At 32.1% G+C, this 17,235-nt stretch overlaps 1 protein-coding gene across 1 annotated transcript; it reads right to left on the bottom strand.

The window, feature by feature from the left end:
• Positions 1-1,351: 1,351 nt before the first annotated feature.
• Positions 1,352-16,999, bottom strand: LOC136986724 (complement component 1 Q subcomponent-binding protein, mitochondrial-like). The gene is made up of 6 exons (XM_067284312.1): positions 16,785-16,999; positions 6,343-6,490; positions 5,634-5,724; positions 5,436-5,559; positions 1,755-1,843; positions 1,352-1,670 (listed from the first exon to the last, which is right to left on the bottom strand). The coding sequence occupies exons 1-6, from the start codon at positions 16,990-16,992 to the stop codon at positions 1,521-1,523; spliced, it is 810 nt and encodes a 269-aa protein (XP_067140413.1). The 5' UTR covers positions 16,993-16,999; the 3' UTR covers positions 1,352-1,520.
• Positions 17,000-17,235: the final 236 nt, after the last annotated feature.

Here is a 17,235-nt window from a genome sequence, read left to right as displayed (position 1 = left end):
CTTTTGTTGTATTCCACTGAAGAGAGGCTTCGAAATTAAGTAATCCCGAAATGCATTTGGAAAAATAATAAAAGAAGTACCTAACCTGAAAGCTGTTGTGATAGTCTACCGAAACCAATTTTCATTCGAATTAAACAGACGTATATTTACAGAACGTTAATACAGCTACCATAATAGATATTTAGAATAAATGGTTAATGTTACTTTAAGTAGCCAATATGGTGGCTCGTCTCTAATTCCAGCAAGGAAACAGTGGGATGCACGTTCTAACCTAACCTAACCTATTCTAATAATGTGGTTGCTAATAATTATGGTAATTTATTAGAATAGGTTAGAACGTGCATCCCACTGTTTCTTTGCTGGAATTAGAGACGAGCTGCCATCTTGGCTACCTAAGGTAACATTAACCGAATAAACATCAATTATTTTCTATTTAAATTTTACATAAATTTATTTAATTATAAGAAATAAACTTGCCTCAAACTGTCTCGGCTCCTCTTCACTGCTTGCCCTGTAATTGCATACTTCTTGTAGAAGTTTGAATCGTTTTAATTTGGTAAATCTATACCTTTTTTAAAAGCAAAATTGCAAACACGTTTAGGAAGCAGATAATATGGCTGACACAGAGCATATTCTTATGTGCACATGCGTAACGATGACGATGCATTGACGTCAGTAAAAAATCAAATATGATTGGTTCCACATAAAATAAACTTCTGACGTAGAACTTTTCTTATGCTTACACTGGTATACCAATGGACGTTTTTATAACGAAAAATACATCGTGCGCAAACTCTATATTGTCTATTGAAATCTAATTGGCTATAAAATAAATTATGGTCTGATATGAAAAATAATTGACGTGAAACAAAAATTATCGTAAGACACTTTCTATGACTAATGATTTTATTATTAGAAATTAACAAACTAAGCACATTTATCATCAAAATTTTGAGGAAAAAAAAACAAAAACTATTCATTGCACTTAAAATAATTAATAAATTCCTATTACAAAATGTAAAATAAAGCTCTAAATTACATACGAGTGTTATAATTGCAGACCCTTGGAGCAATATGTTAGCTCAATTTCTTTGTTAAACATTAATTTCTATAAATACAGGACAGATATAATTTCCAGACTGGGCTATCAACCTCTATTACTGTTAATCACTTGTGATCTGTCTTACCTACAGAGCAAATGTGGAACTTTAGAGTGATTTTCCTAGAAAAAACTTAAATGAGTTAACATGTTCTTGTCCCAAGGTCTTCAATTATATTTAATAGTATCATGAATGAATCCTACCAGATATTCAAAATACAACTGCAATAATAAAAATTATACACAAATCAATAAAATATAATGTTTTTCTTTTATTACAGAATGACATTACAATTATAATTAGTAAATGCTAATAAAATACATCTAAATTGAAAATTAGCATTTCAATGTTTGCTCATGATGAAAATCAATGTAATAATTCACTTAAAAAAGTTTTATGAATAAATCTAAACTTGTAAGATTATTTAGTCGATACAAATTCTTTTAACTCTTCGAGCAATCCGACATATTTGCTGTGTTCGTAGGACGTACAATATTCTACCAACAGATCTGCAAATTCATTGCCAATGCCTCGATCTTCCAACATGTTCATTAGGAGGTCATATAAATACTACATAAACATTTTATTAATTAATTTAGAAATTAAATCAATTTATTTTTTGTTTCAGAAATACAATCAATAATTTTTACTTACCCCATCCATGATATCCCCTGAAACGGTATATGTTTCATCCTCCCATTCTTTAGTATAAATTGTAAATTCTGTTATTTGAAAAGCATCATCTATTTAAAAGGAAAAGATAGGTAAGATTATGCTATATATACATACTTTCCACAAATTATACAGTATTTCTAAAAACTATTGTGAAGTTCTGGCACAAATGTCCCACATACAAGAAAGGCAACACGCTAAATGGTTTGAATCATTTCTATACTAAAATAATTTCATAAATGGAGGCAAAGGAATCATATTCTGTCTTTTCTTAATTCTATGTTTACGATTCAGTGATGATCAATCCAAGAAAAATATACTTTCATTGTCAGCCATATGGAATTAATTTGTTCAATATGTATTTAAAATTGTGAATAATGTATAATATTCTCTTTATTTGAGAATAATATCCACTGATAGTTTCATTGATCTGAAGAGAAAATAGCATTTTAAAAACAGACAAGTATAATATTGTAAATATCATATGAAACTGTAAAGGGCACAATATCTTGTATTCATAATCTCAGAAAATAATTTTGAACTGAAGTTATAGAATGAAATTTTCAAACCAAGCATTACTAATATGCTATATAAATAATTTCAGTTATATACTGCACATATAAAATTTAAATTAAGCCAAATGACAGAATCCAATATATTCAAAGGCTGATATTTAGTATCAAAGCAGCATTTCATATTATTGAACATAAACTGTCATAATTATCAAAAAAGTTGACGAGGGTTCCAACTCAGCTTTCCTGGTGCTTGAACAGAAGGTTGAGAGCTAGGAAGTCCAATAATGTTCAACTATACTACAATATAAAATTTAAATAATAATAATAAAAGCTTAAAAGAAGTAATTTTGTTGGAATTATGAGAAAATTTTTCTATAAGTTCCACTGTTTTTATTGTATTCAACAGAATTGGTCAGTTTTGATAACTTCTGTAAAGAGTCAATGTCCAATTGTTATTTAATGTTTTGGGTATTATTTTGTTTCTGGGGTCATTTTATTATGTTTTTAAGGATGGAAAACTCTCAAAGCTGCAACAATAAACTAAATTCATAATTAATACATTCACTTTCATATGTGACTGATCCCGTAATGCTCAATTATGTAAATAGGATAGTGTAGCATTACTTGTAAGCCAGATGAAAGATGATACACCCATTTAATGAAGAGGTGTGTAGCTCTTGAAGGCAACCTCGAGTGTGTGAAGGCTATCTACTTTGGACTAAATTGTCGCATTATTTTTGGTAAAGAATTTAACTTGCAAGATGTATATTCTTTGTTTTTGAACTTAGTTGATACTGGTGGAGATTTAATTAATTGTATGTCCTGAGTTGGGAAAAAGAATTTCTTTTCATTGATTGTTTTTTTGCTTGTACAGTACATAATTGATTTTGACTTTGAATTGTTTAAATATTTGAAATATATATTTATTACTAACTTCTTGTTTATAATTATTCTTATTGTTTTATATATATTATAGTTCAACTTAATAAATATTGTCGTGGATTTTTGCTTATATGTGTGTCACTTTTTCAATTACCGTATTTACTCACATATAAGACAACCTCGCATATAGGACATGGTTTGACTTTAAAGATCAAAATAAAGAAAATTAGATTTATTAATTCTAATTTTATTTCATTTAATCACAAATAAAATATCAAATGCATGTAAATGCACACACTGTCCTGCAAAAATTACTGGCATTTTAAACTTTAAGGAAAAATCTCGTAAAATTGACAAAATTTGTTCATATAAAGATGGACAATTGGGAACCTTTTTCTTTGCCAATTCTTAACAGTCGAATTCACTCTCCATCGATTACACTAACGAGTTTCTCCGAATTCCAAATAATCATCTGTTTTCACATGGGAATGGATTAAAACTTATATCGTGCTCCAGTGTGATTTTGGATTTTCAATTCAAAAGCTTTGCTTTTCCTATTAGTACTCCTGACAATATACAAGAACGATTCAAACAACCCAGACAAAACACTTATGTATTTAAACACAAGAGGGTAAGCATCCGGTAAAAAGTGCAAATACATGATTCACAAAAATTATTTGCAAAAAAGCAAAGAATCTTTCGCTCGCACGTATAGGACGACCTAGGAATTTGAAGCTGTGATAAACAAATAAAAACCTTGTCTTATATGCAAGTAAATATGGTGTTTTTCTGTAATTCTTGCTCTTCTGTTAAGTCACGAAAATTACTCACTGTGACCCCAGTCCAGGTCTGGTACTTGATAAACCCTAATTTTATATAACTTTTTTTTTCTGTCTTAGTTTAACTTTGTGAGATGTTACACTTCTCAAAAAAAAAAGTTTTCAAAATCATTTAATAATATAATTCATAAAGTGTTAAATTACAACTTATTTATCACTTTAAAAAATGTGATACAATAAAATTTTTTATTGTACTTAAGAGAATGTAATAATTGTTAAACTACAATTTATAGTAGTTTACTTGTACATAAAGACTTAGGTACATTTTTCATGATTAAACTATTATCTACCAAAGACAAATCCAAACATGAAAGGGAAACAGATGGAATGACAAGCAATGTTCAAGACTTTGTCTATTTTCATAATGCTTAAGGAAAAATACATGCTTCAAATTACTATTTACTATTGTTATTTTGAATTATATCAATAATTTTCAATATCAAAATAAATGATATAACACTAATAATTATAATTAATTTTAATGTTTGTTTAATTTCTATGTATTCATTAATAATACATATTAGTTTTCTTTTAATGCAGAATACCATCCATCTTGCTGATATTTTTATCACTTTTTTTTGATTCCAAAACTGCTCACTTATACCTACCTAGCTAAAAAGAGAAGTTACTCAGTTCTTAGTTTGTAATCGTCCCCTCTTGGCTTTGCAGCCATCACCCTTATTTTGTCATTATATTTTGTGCATATGTTTATTTTTATGACTAAGGTATATGGACTCGTATTAGGACGTGTTACATCAAGAAAAGGTGTTCGAACTTGTTCTTTCCTTGATGTAACATGTCCAAATACAAGTAAATCATTGTGAACAAGTAAAATACTAAAACTTACATGAAACACAAGAAGCAAATAATATAATAAATACAATTTATTTTCTACTAAAAATAAAAAAGCAGATTAATTTTAGTGAGTAATGCTAAAAACATATTGTAATTTTAAAATATTGACAACTTGTCCAGATGAGGATTAAACAAAACTTCAAAAGCCAAAACAAAGTTTAACACTAGTATTTTTCAGAATAAGAATAAAGCTAAAAGGAAATAGGAATAATGAAAATGAAAGTGATGAAATAGTTTCATTAAGTTTCCAAAATTATATCAAAAAATAACTTTTTCCTCTTTCCAGCAAAATGTTTGACAGACAATGGAACAGACAAATGTTTGTGTCCTGATTTATAAACAGTTTTTATATTAGAGTTGACAGTAGATCTGAGGTAGGCCTGTAAATCAGGCTGAAAACATTGTTAGTTCTATTAATAAGCATTTTGCTGGAAAGAAGAAAATGTTATTTTTTGACATTTGCAACTGGTTCCAGTTTCGTTTTAAATTTTCTTTTCCAAAATTTTTTAGTAAAAATTACTAATTATTCTTTTTAAAACTTAATATAAAAAAATTTAATAAAATAAAATTACTATAAGAATCCTGTGGGTCACCACCATCTGTCTCTTCACCCATAGCCTCACTAAATGAACATGAAAAAGCCAATTTTTTTCCATTCTTTTCTATTTCTACAGTGAAGTTGGGCTTAGATTTCATCTGAAAAAGTTTTTAAAAATAACATTTTAAAATTATAAATGTTAACAATGTTGTAAATGTGTTATTCAAATTACTTCTCCAGCTGGTGGTTCAGAATCTTGATTTGGGTGGAACTGTGGTTCTTCAGCATCAACTGACTGGTTTATATTCATTTTGACAGTTATGCTGAAATTTATGTTTGAAGATAATTATTATTATTGTTTTAAATAATTTAATTCATTCATTATTTCAAAACTAAAAATTAATTTATAATCAAAATAGAAAATTTCTAATATCTTCAGATATTTAAAAAAATAAATGCCAAAAGAATACAGCAGAAGGGAATTTATTAGAAACTGTAACAATCTGAATTCATAAATGAAAGGTAACTGACCAGTGAAAATGTGTATGCAAAACAAATACTGCAAGTACTGAAATGATACATAAATATCTGAAGAAATTAAAAAATTAGCGAGGTTGAGGCCGAAGTTTTAAATGCGAAAATGTGTACGTCGGACGTTCGGCGCCACTTTCCTGTCAGCCTAGAAGTTTGACAATGGCATTTGGAATGTCGAGCACGATTACACTGACTTTCCAAACACCATTGTCAAACTTCCAGGCTTACAGAAAAGTGGCGCCAAACGTCCGACATACACATTTTCGCATTTAAAACTTCGGCCTCAACCTCGCTATTATGTGAAAAAGGAAGTCTATTACAAAACACATTTAAAAATATCAATATAAAAATAATACTAGCTTAACAATATTTATTTCACTGAATTAATGAATATTAAAATCACTTACTTTTCATTATTAAACTGTTTGGACATAGTCACTTCAGCTCCATCTGTTTTTATGTCAAAACCTTCAATAGTTGGAAGTTTTGACGATTTCCTAGATTTAACTTCTGCTTTGATTTCTTGTTCTAAAAACTCTGCTAATTCCTTATCTCCTGTACAAATATATAATTATTAAACAAATGACTAGTCTTCATAACATATTTTCATATATTAACAAAGTGAAGAAAATTTAAATATCAATTCATTTCAAATACTACAGATTACAACTTTAATTTACAGGTGAAAAGATACTCCAGCTGAATGTACTGAGTAATTGTAAATTTTAGTAAAGTCTTGATGTATGAAGTGTATTTTTATTTATTACTGAATAATTAATCAAATTAAAATTAAATTGAAAAAAATTATGGTTATAACAGTTTAACTTACTTTCTCTATCCCTTTTATTATTAATACATACTTGCATATCATAATTAACAACAAATATTTTAATTAGTAATGTTTTAATTGATATTAGTATTTGTTATTTCTTATATAAAATAACTCAAGAAGCTTCATATATCAGAACTTTAATATACAGTAATAATTTGAATTTTATAGATTGTACTGTCATTTCCCGTAGAAATTAACGTAGTTAGTAAAAATGTTTCAGTTTAATTCTTTCCTAATTTTTTTTACTTTTTCCAGATATCTTGAATTAAATTAACCCTGATATTTAAATTAATGTACAGTACATTTTCTTTATGATGTGTGAAATCTTTGTTGCTGACCACAAAAAAAATCATGATTATCTAGTTGAGAAAGGCCTAAGTGGCAACTTCTCTCTAATGTTTCTGTAATCAACCACACACTTATTGTCTCAACAGAACAAATGTCATAAATTTTATCTATGTTTTTGTCTACTTTAAATTTTATATCCAATAAATAAATTTACTTAAATTTTAATTTAAAAAAAAGTAATAAAACTTAACTTAATAGACTACATTTATTAAAAATAATCAGTGATATTGAAACAAAGCAATTGTAATAATCTCTCTCTTTCATACTAATTACAGTATTTGTTTAACAAGCTTCAAAACAAAATACAGTAACCTCTCAGTTATATGACTCTACAGGAACCAATGATAAAAGTCATTTAAGTGAAAGAGTTGTAAAAAAGAAATTGACAAACTTGAACAATAAATGTTAAAAAGATAATGGGGCCCACACACGTTGAGGAAATCCTCCGAGGAATAACTGCACAGGGCTGGTCTTGAGGAATTCCTGTTAGTGTGTGGAGGGAAAATGTGCAGTTTTGGCAAACTGTACAGGCCACCGGAGTAGAAATGAAAAACCATTTGATTTTCCTGTACAGCCCAAAACTGCGGAGGCTGACTGTAACGTGTGTGTCATCATTTCTGTTCAGTTCTGAGGCCGCTGAATGAGAACAATGTTCTGTGAATGTTTATTCATGGAACATTGTTCTCATTCAGAAGAATTTTTAATTTCTTTCATTTTCATTCATGAAGAATTTTTAAAGATTTATGAAAGTGAACCATGTCTTTAACATGTTAAAAGTGAAGATTATTGTGACTGAAGCGAAAAAAGTTGCCTATTTATGTTTAATTGAAAAATTGAGCCAAATGCTAACAAAGAAAGTGTTGTAAAAAATTAATAACATCAGAAGTGTATATAAGAAGGAAATTAAGAAAATCAAAGCATCAGTCAAGTCAGGATCAGGAACCAATGAAGTATACGAACCAAAGTTGTGGTGTTTCAAATTAACTTCTGCCCGTTGCCAAATACCTTAAAGTTGCAGTGAGCCTCTCATTGGATGAAATTGCTACTCACATTACAGTATGTGAGTAGCAATTTGCCTGTATCTTGGTGATTACGGCCAATTAGCCTACTCCCTGCGATGAAAAAAGTCCTTGACAGACTTCTTATTAAACGAATCAACAAACACCTGTACAAGAATGGTCACAAGCACCAAAACCAATTTGGATTTAGAACAAACAAATCAACGATACACGCAGCATTGAGCGTTAAAGAATTTGTATACAAAACATGGGATGAGACAAACATGCTTTATTAATAGCAATTGATTACAAAAAAGCCTTCGACCACTTAAGATGGCCAGTCATAAAAAATTTCCTCAAAGATGTTAATAATCCAAAAAGTGTCAACAAATTATTAGATAGTTACTTAAACGAAAGATTCATCGAGTTTCACTCCAACTACATTCGTATAAGGAGAATGATAAGGCTCCCGTAGTGGCCCAGGGCTATGAAATTTGGTGTTCGATATACTATCAACAAATTTTGACCAATGCAATGATCTAAAAGTCCAAGCTTTTGCTGATGACTTACTTATAATGATAGCAAATAAAAATTGTGATAAACTGATCAATGAAGCTAATGGAACACTTCACAAAATACTGCAATGGAGTGAGGAACAGATGCTTCCAATTAACTACACCAAGTGTGAAGCAATGGTGTATACTCGAAAAAATAAACATGGACAATTACAAAAAACTATTAAACTTCGTATGGATAATAACAGAATTAAACAGGTGAAAGTTTTGAAATACCTTGGAATATTCTTTAACCCAAATCTCAGTTGGCACCATCATGTAAATGAAATTAGCAAGAAAACGAGTCAAAGAGCTAACCACCTCAATTGGATTGTTGGAAAACACTGGGGATTAAACTTTACAAACAGCAATTAATTTATTAGATGGCAATTGAGCCAGCAATTTTATATGCTGTCCCAGTATGGCAAATGCACTTAACAACACACGTTTGCAAAAAATTACTGTCGATACAAAGAAGAGCAGCAATAAAGATTACTCGTGCTTATCGAACAGCCCCTAAAGATGCAATACTGGTACTGGCTGGACTTATGCCAATACATATCACGGCAAGAAAAACAGTTTGGAATTGGCTCTGCACTAATATTCAGCTACACAGTTATACACAGGAGGACATTGAAAAACATATTAAAAATAAAATGATTCCAAACAGCTACTTGAATATACCTGATAATATTAAAAAATATGAAATTGATAGAACTAGTAATGATATATGCCTCAAATTACACCGGCAGACATGCACAGCTATGAAATAAGTTTTGATTATAATCCCAAAATAAACAGATACTTTCAGTGGATAGGGTACACGGATGGCTCTAAGCAAGAGTGTGGAGTGGGAGATGGTGTATGCATTCAAAACAACAACAATAAAACAATATATCAGGCCAGATTAAAACTTGCTAAACATTGTAGCATTACGCAAGCTGAACTATGGGCCACATACAAAGCAATCACCCAAATAAAAGATAACTTAAATAAATACAAAGGTAATATAAAATTCCTTATTGACAGTAAGGTGGTTCTTCATGTCTTGGCAAAACCTGAAAACATCACGCTACTGGGCAAAGAAGTTATTAAAGTAGCACAATATCTCAGTACTACCCACAATATCCAATTCAGTTGGATACCAGCTCATAAAGGACATAAAGGAAATGAACTGGCTGATTCTTTGGCTAAAATGGCTGGTACTCTCAAGATGCAGGATACATATACATATACCATAAACTATTTGATTATCGAATCCAGTTCCAGCAAAAAGAATTGGCATGAGGAAAAGTCCAGGAGGGGCAGCGAAAACGTTCGCCATTTTGAAAATATTTCATGCCGGTTATTGGTTTTAGAAGGTATTTAATTTTTGTTTATACAACCCGGTGTGGGAGAAGCATTACATATACCAGGTTACCAAAATCAACACTGAAAAATTCTTTACACAAATGGGCACTAATTGAATGGCAGGAAGATTGGAATAATTCTACAACAGAGAGACTTTGCCACCAGTTTATTCCCTCTACTAAACACATCAAGGCTAATTACTATGAACATAGATTTGAAACCATCCAATGTTTAACAGGGCACAGCAATTTTATGGCCTACCTCTACCGCTTTAAGAAGAGAAACACTAATAAATGCCAGTGTGACAATAATAGAGTAGAAGATGCCATACAATTTATATTCCACTGTGAATGATATGAAGATCAATGCATTCCATTCTATAGGGAATGCATTCAAGAAGGACTTAAATGGCCACCAACATTACAAAACATTTTTGATAAGAAAAATCTCTGGAAGTGTTTTGAAAGGTTTATTGAAAGCACCAGGACTCTTCTGCCAGACTTCTACAGGAAAGAAAAAATTCTTGAGAACGAAAACAAGAACAGACAAGATGAACAGGAAGACAGTGAAACAACAGAAAAGTGATGTTACCAGCAATTGATTGGCCATGTAGAATTCTTCTGTACATAGTTTAGTTGTCTAGTATTAGTTTAGTTTTAGATTCTAAATTTAAAAAAAGAAAAAGTATTTCCATTAATATGTACTCATTTCAGTTATATAGGTTTGGCATGTTAACTTATTGTAAGGGAACTTGTACTGTAAATAATGTAAATCACTTACCTTTTCTGCAAATAAGAATTGTAATCAGTATTATTATACCATAGTAAGCTAATATTTACATTCTCTGCATATTAAAATCGTAATCAGTTTTTATTATTATTGTAACCTTGCAGTGATCAAGGTTATTATCTACCTACCCTTAAGAGATGGGTTTTGCATACTACTGTAACCGGACCATTTCTTGTAATTGATAATATTGTATAACGGTTTTGTCAACTGTTGTAATTTTGGTTATTAACAATTTCCGATACAGCGCTCTGAGGTCCTAAGATCTTTTAGCACCTTTACTTTCCCCTTTTCCTTTATACTACTTCTCCCTTCAGAACCTTTTCTTCACCCCTTTTTCTTCCTACTGAGCTAAGTTTGCAAAAGCAGGCAGCCTCTCCTTCTTTATTAGAGTATTAGAGTTTATAAAAAATAATAAAAACAACTTCTTATATCTTTGTTTTGTGTCAATTATCTATTTTAGAATTAAAATAAATAAACTGTTTATTTTTGCAATTTCCAGTATTTGTTTAAATTTTTATGGAAACCCAGCTTCCCTATCATCAAATATCATGGCACACCACTGATATATTTGTATGTATGTTGTGCCGTTTCAGCGGTAATGGTCAGGTTTTGGGCTATACATAACTTTAATTTTATTTTTTTGTTTGGGTTGTATAAAGAGTTGGCAGCATTTTAGAGGGAAGGAAGGAGTATTTAAGGAATTGCAGATTGGCTACAGGGGCCTTTTTCCTTTGTGTGTGTTCAGATGTTCTGAGGAACTGTGTTGTGAAGTGGAAGCGATATCTAGACAGACTTGTAATATCAGACGAATCAGTTTGCATTGGCTGAAATGTTAACCGGGTGATTAGAACATTTGTTTGGTTTCAATCAATTGTCAGTAGTGAACGTTACCCAAGAATTAGTTTCTGTGTGAGACTCACGTGTCTTGGTTGGCCAAAAGGACTGGTATTATATAAAACTCATTGTACAGACGTGCCTGTATAGTTTATGACTGACTTTATGTGTGACCTGGTGAACTTTGTATATATCAATGTTCTACCTGTACATAAACTTATAGGCAAGTGCCAAATCCGATAGAGGGCACTGTTTTTCAGCCAAGATGGCTGCCGAAACAGGTAAGGAGACAACCACATATTTGTTCAGTGCCTTAGCCGATTCAGTTTCCATCGTTGACGACTACTGCGAGGACAAAATGGAGAACAAATCATTGACTTTATGTCAAATTCTAGACTATATCGGCAACAGGAAATGTTGTCTTGTAGAAGGTGAAGCCATTTTGGATGCTGGACACACTGTATTTTGTGGATTATACTCTAACAACAACACTGAAGTTCATGTTGTTGCTTTAGTGTTGCAAAGCAGCAGACCGGCAAACAAGCCACACGAAATAAACTTAAAGATTTCATCAGTAGGAATACAGGTAAGTCATACTTTATAATAATAATTAAAACATTTAATCTCAGATATTGTCATTTTAATACATCTCAATTATAGGGAGAATGTATGTGCAAAGCAGGGCTGTCTGGTTGTTGTAAACATGTGATAGCATGTTTATTACATGTTAACAGGTGAGAAGTGTTTAAATATTTTAAGCAGTATACACCATGTTCCAATATAAAAACAGTTTTATTTATCATAATAATTAAAAATGGTTTTAGAGTTGGAGTTCATACATTAGAAGATGCAAGCTGTACAGACTTAAAAAACACAGTGGGGAAAGGTAAAAGATGATGAAGAGTCAACATATTTTCCCAAGCCTGTTGAGGAGTTTTGCCATGTAAAGCTACCACTACAGAATATCCATTTGAATGTTGAATCAATTCGTGAAAAGCTGCTTAGTGGAGCACCAAACAGCTCTCTTGCAAAGCACATTACTGGAAGAAAAGTTTTGCAAAAGAAAGTCATCCAGGAACAAGATGTAGCAGCTCCCAATAAAGTTAAGTTATTGGAAGCAATTATTTCCATTTCGCAAACAGAAAATCTGATAGCTGAAAAATATTCCAATACCAATTTTAGTTATAGCTGTTGCACAGAAGATTACTTTTGCATTAAACAAGCAAGAACTTGAATTTTACAAAGATAAAGTCTGTATTGACACTAGTAAAGCATTTAACATGCTTAAAAACATTGTGCAGGGTGACCCTATTTGGAATACTGAGCAAAGTTTCAGAATTTCAGGCAGTAAATGCTATTCCTTGTACTGTACACGTTTAATTCAAACAACATTGAAGATTGGACTAAAAACATCCATTCCTTATATTTTAGTTCATTTACTGGAAATGAAGCTACAAGGTATGGATTGAGTCATGAAAATGTTGCTCGAGAAAAATATATGAAGGACACTGGGAAAACATAGTGGAGGTTGGGTTGCTCATTTTACTCCAACTGCCTTGGTTGGCATTTTCACCGGATGGCATTGCTTTTCAACATGGCAAACCATTGCATCTTCTTGAAATAAAATGCCTTCTTCTTGCAGCAACTTCATCATTTGAAGATTTAATAACAAATAAAAAATTAAACTATTTAACAGGTGACAACCACAATGGATACCAGCTAAAGAAGAAAAATCCATATTATGGCCAGGTTCAGCTGGGCTTGGCTTTGTTAAACATGGAAATGTGCCATTTATATGTTTACAGTGAGCATGAATCTGCTCTGATTATTCAAATCAAGAAAGACAATGAATTTATAAATGATATGCTTGAAAATCTCAGAAAAAAGTACTTTTTGTATATATTGCCATCCATTGTTGAAATGTTTAATAAAAATATGTAAATGTAAATATATGTCTCTTTAATCCGAATTAAAAATTAATTTCGGTAGACTATCACAACAGCTTTCAGGTTAAGACTGTAATATAGTCTGTAACAGTTTTACAGATTATTTACATGCAACAAAGCAAACTATTTAACAAATTATACAGAATACATACAAACTTTAACATAATATTTATTCATTCACTAATACATCACAGTATATTTACAGAACGTAAAAAACAGCTGCCACAATTGATATTTGAAAAAATATGTCAAGTCACTGACTTTGGCATCTGTGATTTTTTTTAGGTTTTTAAAATCTTTCAGTATCTAGTATTGGACTACTTAGATTTACAATACCAGCAGTAATGCACAAAATTGAATCTATCAATCCCAACATGGTCCAACTTAATTTTGTTGACAAAATTTGAAAGTTTTTCAGACTTTGAATAGCTCACTCCACGTGTACCCGTGCCAATGGCTATTTGACTTGTCTCCAGTGCTTGTTCATATGTTAACTGAGTTTGACTCCACAAAAATGGTGGTCTTATGAAGTGGATGTTTCTTTTTGCACAAGCCCCTTTATCAATATGGAAACCTTTATCTGCCATTACTGCATCAACAAATGGCTCTAGTTTATTTAACACACCAGACTGTTCTGTGATAGCTTTGTCAGATGCTCTTCCACCAAAAGCTTTGCTCACAAATGTAATCAGTCCTGCTGGAGACACACCTATGAGGACCTTAATTGTATTGTCCCCTTTATAATGTGAGTAGGTGCGGATTCTGCACCTTAGACACTTTGTTTATTCAACTGCAAACTCAGTGCAATCTAAAATTATTCAAACATTTGTATAATTGGAAAAACTTAATGGTAAATTTTGAAGAACTTCTCTTTTGCTAGGCCAATATATTGCCCTTTTTAAAACTGCCTCCAATACAATTAATGTTTCTTTGAAATGATCTTCTGCATGTACTTTCAGGAATTTTAAATAAGAGGGCTATGCAAATGAAGGAAATGTTTAATTTTAACTTGCAAAGAGTTAGCAGTACTTTATCATAAATGATAAAAGCCGCTGATTTTTGTCAAGGGGTTCTCCAGCTTTAACAATAGCATTCAACAAGTCAAACGTTTGTATTCCAGTAAATGCACAGAGCCATCTGTGTGTTTGAATCATGGTGCCAAGTGTAGGTTGTTCTGAACTTAACACAATATTAGGCAAAACTTCATATGATGGACAATCCAGAGTTTTTACCCTCTCCACACCTTCCTCTGACGTTTTGTTGACTGAGCTTAGTTCCAACAACACTTCTGCTGTTTTTAACGATTCCCTAACCAAGCTCAGCTCTAACAACGTTTCAGCTGCTGTTAATTCTTTCTCAGCCTCTTCAGGGCTCTTTCCAGGGTCTCCTGCTAGCAGGTAAAAAAACCCAGTTAAATAATGAGCAACTCCTCTTATGTAAATCATATTCTATGTTAACAGATATTTAGCAACATTACCTGAAGCTGCTCGAGCTGCAGCATGAGCACTCCTTTTATCAACATTTGTTGAGGGTAATGTTTTCTCTAAAGAATGTTTTGGTATGCACTGAGATGGCACTGCATCTTTTTTTAATCGGCGCCTAATGGCAACCAATCCTAATTTTAATCGTAATAAACAATTATTAATTAAAGAAATTAAAATAAAGATACACGATGTGGAAATATAAAATACCTGGTGGTGGTGGGAAAAAATCTTCGTCATTCAAATGATTACTGCACACCAACATTCTATCGTTAACCTTTTTACCAACGTGTAATTTAATTGCCCACAGTTTTCTTAGTTTTGAACATTTCAGGAAGACATGTAAGCTTACAAGTTCAGGTAATGCTCTGAAAGTGCAACCTACCATGCAACACATAGCGTGGCTTTTCAATTTAACTTTCGGTGGTTGCATGCTCTCTTCAGAATAAACACCACGGTTACCTGTTTCGGCAGCTATCTTGGATGAAAAACAGCACCCTCTGTCAGATTTAGCGCTTGCCTATTGTTAAGTTGACTTTCCTTTGTCTTCCTTCCCACGTGGTAATCATTCACATTCACAATTATCTTAACACCAATTATTGTGATCCCACAATCTATATAATTATATTTAGTGTACCAGTACATATATATATTTAACATATATTCATATTGGCACAATTCTAGGTCCGAATGACGCGGTTGGGACTTTAACAGAGCTGTAGAACATACTGATAGGAACAAAAAAAGTCTAATGAACCATGGGTGTACGAGCGCGCCTTCGCGAGATATAGGCCCCCCAAAATGACTATATGGCAGCGAACATGGCGGCCCGACTGACCTCTCGTACGGGCGCCACCACACGCCGCCATGTGCTAAACTAGTGATCGATTCACGGTAGTTCTTGAACGAAGTAAAAAAATGGGGGAAACGTCTACTAAAGGCAATTTTAACGGCAAGCGACGAGACTCCCGGGACTCCCGACTGACCTTTCGTATGGGCGCCACCACACGCCGCCATGTGCTAAACTAGTGATCGATTCACGGTAGTTCTTGAACGAAGTAAAAAAATGGGGGAAACGTCTACTAAAGGCAATTTTAACGGCAAGCGACGGGACTCCCGTAAAATCGTAAAAAAAATATTGGGTCACGTGACCCGGCTTTTTTGCTCGCGAACCCGCATAACGTAGGCGCAACTTTCGAGGGCTATATCTCGCGAACGCGCACATATACAGGTATGGTTCCTTTGACTTTTTTGCTCCCCAGGGGGGTCGACAATTTGCCCCTCTCCCCACCGCGTCATTCGGTCCTAGAATCTTGCCTTTATATTTGTATGTAATCAGCCAAATTAAATATAATTAAACCCTAAGTTTTGGATCATTGAATTACCAGTAACATTTCTATACACAGGATTATGGAATTTTCAAGAATTATCTGATGTTTTATTCAGCATGAAGCCATGACCTGCCCAATCAGTAAAAGAAAGTTAATGTAATGGAAATTATTTTCTTGAAGAAACTATTTTTTTCCTTTTGAAATAAATGTGACCCATTCATCCCACTAGATGGCGGGAATTTTGGTTTTTTGTCGAGAGTTGGCAACACCAAGAATAAAGTTGCTGAGTTCATGGGATTTGTTTTTCTCACAACACTCTATTATGTCTAGAATAAAATGAAATAAAGACTATACTAAAATATACGTAAATTGTGTTAAATATTCACCTTTGGTATGAAAGGAATTAGACGATGCCACGCTGAACACATTATTTAAACTCGATCTGCACTTTAAAAGTTGACTATAGGACCGGCTTAATAATTTCGACTGTGAAATTACTCTACGACTGCATAAATTTTCTGGTAATATTGAGACAATTCTACTGTAATTGACTACAAGTTTACTTAACAAAACAGAATTTCGACCCAAAGACATTTTCCTCGTGTTTCAGAGAAAGATGGAGAGAAAACAGTGTTGCCACTTTACTAATATTGTATTAAAAGCAATCATAATGTTTAAATTAAAATGTCTAATTTGTTCAAACTATTATTATAATTATTCAAAAAATGTAAAAAGAATTTACATACGTGAATTTCAACTAATATTATACAGGTTTTTTTTGCTCTTTCCGCCTTTTTTTTAAACTTTTTCCGCCCTTTTTTTTTTTTTAATTCTTTC

The sequence above is a fragment of the Centruroides vittatus genome, unplaced genomic scaffold (assembly GCF_030686945.1).
Source record: "Centruroides vittatus isolate TY-2023 unplaced genomic scaffold, ASM3068694v2 scaffold_1167, whole genome shotgun sequence".
In the NCBI taxonomy this organism is placed as follows: Eukaryota; Metazoa; Arthropoda; class Arachnida; order Scorpiones; family Buthidae; genus Centruroides; species Centruroides vittatus.
Note: the sequence above shows the minus strand (reverse complement) of the source record. Positions and strands in the feature narration are given on the sequence as shown.